We start from the raw sequence: 7502 nt of genomic DNA, 5'->3' as shown, positions 1-7502 counted from the left end.
TGATCTCTTTCCCATCTGTGATTCCCCCTGGAGGCTACAAACTTCCTATCCTCTAGGAACCTCTCTGATCGTTAAGCAGGAGCCACCTTTCTTCTCAAGCAATAGTCAAGGGGTAAAGTTTAAGCTCATATCCCCTTTGACCTGAAGGATCTTTCATGTCTTGCCTCTGTTGAGAGGAGGAGATGAAACTGCAGAGCCTTTTTCTGCCAGGACCATCAGAATGGTAGTCGTGATCTCTCAGTAACCGGCAGAGGGGGACCCGGCTTAATGACAGGAATGTGCTGAGGGAAGGGAGGGGGAATGCAGTCCTGGTATGGAAAGGCTGAGGCCACTCTATTTATAGTTAACATGAGCTTCAGTCTTGTTGGAACCTAGCATGTTTCAGATCCTGCAGCTTCAGTCATTTGCTTGACTTTTTCCTCTAATTCCCATTGCAAGGCATAAACAGTTTGACCCCAGCTCCTGACCACCCAGGCAGGAGTCCCACCCTCCTAGACATTAATGAAGGATCCCTGCTCTCCGTTGGCAGATTCAGGCTCCACACAGCGCCCTTTCCTCCGGGTCACTCTTCGGTTCCGGTGGAATTTGGCATAACAGCGTAGCCCTATGGAAAAGACATGCATAAGTGAACAGGAGGGACCAGGGCTCTCTACAGCAGTAACATCAATTAGCTCTTGGCCTCAGTTCGTGACAGAGCCTGCTGCGGTGGGGACAGTCTCAGGGCTAGGAAGCCTGGGCTGTGTCAAATGTGGTGGCAGAGAAATGCCTCACATGGGCAGGGCATATTGCTTTCTGGGCCCTGCTATTCAATTTGGCTCACTGTTCTGGTTGGGGGTTCACTGGATTGGGCAGAAGGTTTCACTGGCTTCTTGAAATACCAGTGAATTATCCCGATTGTTTCCAGTGATTTTATGGAAGCCTTGCTTGGTTTCCCCCTATTACTTCCCATTACTGTCTAAGTGATCTCTCCATTGGGAAATTACTATAGACTTAATGTGCAGCAGCAATGCGTAGGGAGCTCTCTTCACTATTTATTTCCCTGAAGCTTCAGGAGAGGAGGGAAGAGACCTTGAAGCGTTATTACTGGGAGGTCTGATCCAAAGCTCACTGCTGATCTCCTTCAGTTTCTTTGTTTTGGATGCTCAAAGTGCAGGATCTGAAGGAAGCTATCTGACGGAGCATTGATGAATACTAAGGGGGGGGAAAAGGCATTTTATTTGTAAAAACCATCAGTACATATTCTCCCACGGCAGTGAAAAGCAATGGGAGTCTCTGGTCAGGGTAACTCATTGTTCTTCTGACACTGGTAGATTTGTTGGGCTAGACAGGGTACAGCCTGTGTGTAAATAGTCCTTGCCAAAGCCCAGATTTTCAGTAGCCCAGGATCTGGTCATTAGGGTTGGCAGGAGCTGATTTAATCATCCTAGAAACTGCAACTCTTCTTACTTCCAGAGCAGACACCAGATAGCAACAGGGTAGAGGAGGCTGAGGATTTATAGCTTTTATAACGAGACAGCCCATAAACTGTCCCCAAGTACACGGGAGACCCAGATGATGTCACAGGTCACTGAGCAGCCTTTTGGAGTGGATGTCCCTGGGCTACACTGACACCCGCTACCTTGAAGCTGTGTTTCTGTCCCTCATTACCAGTCACCCCAGGGCAGTCTGGCCTCCCAGAAGGAGAGCACACAAGATCAGAGCTCTGCCCTTATCCAAGCATGTTGTCTATCTTATCTGGACCTTACATCTCTGGGGATCTTTTTAATGCTACAGAGGATACACATTTGGCATCAACTTATAACTAGCTTAAGTATAAAGCAGAGCCGGGGGGAAGCCCTCATTAGGCTTACAGAAACACTTTTCTAGGCTAATCTATGAGAACTTCCTCTCTGATGAGGACTTTCAAGTGTTACGTGACACACCCAAGGTGATGACTATCATTTAACATCGCAACTCCAGGAAAGCAGTCTGTTTAACTGGGTAAAATGAAGGTGAATGACCTGATCAAAGTCACCAGGTACAAAGTGACAAAGATCACAAAACTTGGCAACCGGAATTTTGTTCTGGCAGACAGACCCAGTGCCTGGAGCTGATCCTGAATGTGTTCAGACCAGAAGAGTGCCTTTCAACATCTTCATAATGCAACTGTCCATTAAGGGCTGCTCTGGATTCTTCTCCTGCCTGCACCTACTAAATTGCTACAAATTCAGTTGACATTAACCCAGGAAAGCCATATTAGGCATGAGGTCATGTAAACCAAGGATAGTAGTCTGGTTTTGTAACCTGTGATACCTGAAAGCACCATTGAATTGTTAATATATTGTGGCTTCTCCTGTTAGGTTTGTAGATACCAGGATTTTTGTTTTTAAGGGAGAAAACAAGATATCCTACATTACTCAATGGTCACATTGTGAGTCAGTGGCAGGGAAAGGCTAAGAGCAGCAGAGCTTGGCATCCTTTTTTGCATACAAACCACTACTTCGAGTCAATGCAGGCAACTATGAAGCCAACTGGAAGGGGGAGAGCAAAGAGCTGAACTCACCTTCAGTGCACATACAGTCATCATAGCATTTGTTGTTAAGGCCTCGATTGTGTGGTTTGCAGACGTGTTCACGCAAGTCACAGCAAGAGCCTGCAACACAGGAACAAGGGTCAGCACTGCTCATTTATCCCCTCCCCTTGTAGGGCTACTGCCACCCATGACAGCTCCATGGTACAGACACCATCTGTTTCCACAACACACCTAGAAAGCCTCTTCCCTCCCTTTGCATATTCTATCAGCATTATAAATCAGGATACTTGTATTAGAAGCTGGGCTGTATTTCAAACAATCTCATATTTGGAGAAATGGCTCGATCGAGCTGATCCTGACCTGGGAGGCAGTCAAGGTGGTGATCACATGGCTCTCCTTCAGCCATCACGGTTTCATTTCCACTGGTAGGGCTCTTACTGCGGCGTTTTTCTATGGGGAAAAAAAAAAAAAAACAAACCCAAAAAAACCCAACAGATGCTGATAGAAAATTTTATGCTGGTGTTTTTTTATTTTTGAGACTATTGTTGAAGGGTAAAACTAGCCTCAAACTCCAAGAGTTTGAACTCTGAACCTTCACAGTCTAATCTCCTCCCTATTTCTCAACCCTCCATCTATAATTTTTCCTCTGCTCTCAAACTATGCATCCAAAATGAGAAACACTCTGAAACTGAGCACAAAACACAATCAGCATTCCCCACTGCTATGATCTCACATCCTTCAGCACATCTGTGAACACTAACCACAGGATAAGCCTTACAGAATGACTTTGGGAAAGAGGGCGGGGAGGTTTAGCACCTTTCTTTTTAGCAGATGGCCACATTTCTGGTTTGAGATCCTCATAATCTGTCCAGTCAAAGAGTGCCATATCTAGGGTGGGCATCACATCCCAATCTTGCCTGAGGCGGGCCTGCAAACCACAAGAAACCAGAGACAACAGATTACAGTAGTGACACTGAAGTCTTTGCAAATTTTCCTGGTGCTTTTAGACCTTAAGCTTGATGATTTCCCCATCCTGTCCCACTCCTGTCTTGTCCATTGGGGATTCTTGGTATCTAATTTTCAAAAGGGAAGAGATTTCTGTTGTTGCAGCTGAAACCAAGAGGGAAGTTTCCAGTGATTCTATGTGAGGACACAAGGCAAGCAAGGAACATAAGAACATGCTGCCTCTCCAGCCAAGTGCTCCTACTACCTCCCTGGTCCTTGAAGCTGAATGAAGATGGGTGGCTAAGCAAGAGGGAGGGCAGGGAAGAGAAGCAAGAGGGAGGGCAGGGAAGAGAAGCAACTAAAGGAACTGTTTATGAAGAAGAGGCATTTAGATGTCTCCAAGACAGAGAGCTGCTTTTAATGGAGGGCTTTGGTGCTAAGTAAGCACTTACCTCTAGCTGAAAAAAAAAATATATATAATAAAGAAAAGGAAACTGGACCTTATCTGCAGGAGTTTTCTGTCTGCAGAGGTACAGTGCAGTTGCTAGCAGTCTCTTTACCTGTGACCGTGGTGATGTGGCTGGAAGAACAGGAGGTTCTTCTGTGGACGCAGCCAGCTCCAGTGCAGTGAGTGTGGTGGGAGTCAGACTTGTAGCTTCCTCTGCCTGGAGATTTTGAAACTGTTCTTCAAAGCTTTCAGGTTTCTTGTACAGGGAGCTTGGCCCAGCATCAGGAGTCTTCCCTGCAGAGGGAAACAGGTACAGTAGCATTAGCTTTCTCATCCCTTTTCTCTCTGTGTGCCATAGATTAGAGTCAAAGGAATTCAGATTGACGCAAATTGCCTGGCTTTAATAGAACTAAAGAGTCACACACCCACAACTTGACCGGCAAAGGAAAGCAGTCCCAGTCAAAATCAAGCAACATTTTAAAGTAATTAGTGGAATTTCACATAAGCAAAATTTATATTTTTTGGTAGTTCAGCATAGATATAGATGAATATAAGCTCTAATAAGAAGAAACTGATCGTCAAGAAGGGGTTTTGTATTGTTTCTAGTTCTGGTCATGTTTTGAAGTCAGTGGAGCGATTGAGCATGGCTTGGACATGTTTGTTTATAAATTGAACCATTTGCTAAAGAAGAAAAAAAACAAAGCAGGCCACCCCAAAACAACCCCCAAGTCCTAGGAGCTTTCAGAGCTCGGCCTGTAAGGCAAACCAGGTCATTTTCACAAAATTGTAGCCCGCAGTAAAAACCTCTGGTTCTGGAGTTCCCCTTTTTTCTTGTGCCTCTTTTGTTTGGCAGATTTCTCCCCAGAGCAGGCACACATCCCACACCCTTCTCACACCCATGTGGCTCAACCACAGCTGCTGCTTCTTGCCCTCACTCAAGTGACACTCATTTCAAGTGACCCAACAGCTTCAGCTTCCCTTGGAGCTCAAATACCTCTGTGGTGTTTCAGCCTGTCCCTGCGGCTGTGGCGCCGATGCTCTCGGTTCTGCTTCTTTCCTCTCTCAGACCCAGGGGACTGGTTCTCCCTCTCAGGATATGGGAACTCAAAACCCAGGAACACATCCTTATTCTGTTTCAGGGCTGCTGCCTGTCCCTCTGCCACCATCTGGAGCCCCGCTACCCGTTCTGAGGGTCTCTTCCCCAGCCGGCCGCCCTCTAGAAGGCATGGCATGGACCCTCTCCTTCTTGGCCAAGCCCTGCTTGTGGTGGTGCTCGCTTCTGGGCTGCTGCAGCCACATCTCTTGGTTTTGAAGGTGGTTGTTGTTCTCTGGGACATTTTTGAGCTTTGTGCCAGGGTCCAGGGAGACTGCAAGACTGATGTCAGAAAGAACCAGCATGCACAGGAAAAGGAAAGGAGAGAAGAAGGTGGAAGAAGTTGCCATAATTCTGGGTGCTCTGCCTCACCTGCAATTTAAAAAAAAAAGAAAAAGAAAAATTAAGCAACCAACTTCTAGGAACTGTAAAGGCAAGCAAGAGTCAGACCTAGGACACTTAGATGAAAACAGTTATGGTGTCCAGAAGCTGGAAGTGATTTTTTTCCCTCTTTGATTACCTCTTCCTCTCCCAACCCTGGTTACAGCAGCTGAGACACACGTGCAGGGCCTGCGGGGCTGAGAGGTCCCAGTTTCATGTGCAAATGAGGGCCATCAATCAGTAGGACATTTCCCTTTGATTCCCGACTAGCCCCCCTACCCTCCCATTCACAGCCTACCATCTGAGGGGCTGGGGGGGCTGGCTCCTGCGGGCCACAGCTCCTGAGCCGCCTGCACAGCACCAGCTGTCTGGCTAGGGCTGTTTGCTGCCAGGTTGGCATCCTGGGCCTGTCTGGCACTGGCCCCTCCTCACAGCTGGTTTCCTTGCAATGAAGATGTCAAGATGAACAGAACTGGAGGCAGATGGTGGCCTCGCAGGACCAGCAACAGCCCTGAGCAGCTCAAGACAGAGACATACGCATGCACACACATAACTGCTTTGGGGAAGCTGAAAGTGGTCCAGGGAAGAAAAAACACTGGAAACTTTGTGCTGATAGCTCACAGCATAGCAGAGAAACAAATCTTGTGTTGTCAGCAGAGCAGGGGATGCTGGTCTGAAGATCAAGGGGCAGGGAGGCAGACTGAGTTTTCTTTAGTTTGTCCTACTTTCCCTCCTTGACCCTGCACAGGTCAGTTCACCTCACCCCACCAGGTGAGGCTGTCACTGGGAGGGTAATTTAAATCCAAAGAACTCTGAGACCGAGTCTCTCAGCACAATGGCTGCAGACTATTCTCATTCATTCTGCTTCACTGTAATATTTTCCTTATCCCTGTGTTTGTTATGAGACATGGCTGTGCGACATTGCACAAGTCAGACACTTCTCCAATTTGGTCATTCTCCCCGATCCTTTCACACAAAAGGGGGAGAGGGGTTTTCCATATTTCCAGTGCAGTCTTTCACTTTGGGGTAGCTTTCTCAGACTGTCCGTCTCAAGCTGGGCAGCATGAAGGCATGCTTAAAGCAGAGTTTCCTGTGACATCAACTGTCAGAAAACCAGACCTATGCTTGCTTACATTTGAGAAATACTGTCACAAAGTTACAGACACAGCTCTTCACTCAACCTCCTCTCCATCTTTCCTGCACCCTACCCTCAAGTTTCACCTGATTTGCATCTGTCTGTTCACTGGGGGAACCACTCTGCTGGATAATTACAATGGCTGGTATTCCCTCCTCCAGGTGAAGGGCAGCAGGTAACATCCTTTGAGGCCAATCTCAGTGCCTTTTTGTGGAGCTGACAGGAGACACCCTAAGAATGGCCTTAGTTCCTCCTTTCCTCTTTTATTTCAACCTGTGAGACAGATGTGGAATGTTTTGAGCCAGTGAAACCTCTGCCATCAATAGCAGCCACAGTCTCATGGAGCATCTGGGGAGTTTAGAGGGAGATGTCTTCATCCTCTTAACTGAAAAGCCTGCTCACTCCTTCACCACCCCATTCTGCCTTTCCAAGATTCATCCCTCTTATTGCTCAGAGCCTGGGAGCAAATCTCCCCTGGAAAGAGGTAGGCAGCACAGGGGCCTTCTCTTTAATGTAGTGTCTGAAAAGCAGGCCTTTCTACTGGCCACAAAGGACAACAAACTGCTACTTGAAGACTGATTTGGGAGGTACCGAAGGCATAACACTATGAAATAGTATTTTATTGGCAGCTACCTGGGACAAAAGAAAACCAGACTAACAGCTAAATCTATTAACAAAGCACTTGAAGTCCTGCTTCAAAACCAATGGAACAAATAGCCACCAAGCAAAACCCAAGCTCTGCATTCACAGTCTTTGTTTTTTCCTATTATTTTTTCTTTAAGAACCAGAGCAAACCAGCTGAATCAAGGCATTGCTCAGAACAACTCAAAATGCTAGAAACAGCATTTTACCTTTTCATCTGTAAGCAAAATACCGAGAGGAGAGAACAAGTGCAAAGTGGATGCGAGGCAGGTGTCTCCAATCTCACTCACACAGGCATGGGCCCTTTGATGGTGAACCTGACAAACACATTAGCTACAGATTCTGG

The 7502-nt window shown here is 46.9% G+C and overlaps 1 protein-coding gene across 1 annotated transcript; it reads right to left on the bottom strand.

Moving 5' to 3' along the window:
* Positions 1–108: 108 nt before the first annotated feature.
* On the bottom strand, positions 109–5348 carry DRAXIN (dorsal inhibitory axon guidance protein). The gene is given in 8 exon segments (XM_010084568.1): positions 109–164; positions 214–604; positions 2543–2632; positions 2873–2962; positions 3329–3440; positions 4018–4199; positions 4900–5075; positions 5077–5348. Coding segments are annotated over 7 exon segments (1035 nt in total). The 3' UTR covers positions 109–164; positions 214–491.
* Between the last annotated feature and the right edge of the window lie 2154 nt (positions 5349–7502).

This window comes from Pterocles gutturalis, unplaced genomic scaffold (assembly GCF_000699245.1).
Source record: "Pterocles gutturalis isolate BGI_N339 unplaced genomic scaffold, ASM69924v1 scaffold39571, whole genome shotgun sequence".
NCBI classification, from domain to species: domain Eukaryota; kingdom Metazoa; phylum Chordata; class Aves; order Pterocliformes; family Pteroclidae; genus Pterocles; species Pterocles gutturalis.
Note: the sequence above shows the minus strand (reverse complement) of the source record. Positions and strands in the feature narration are given on the sequence as shown.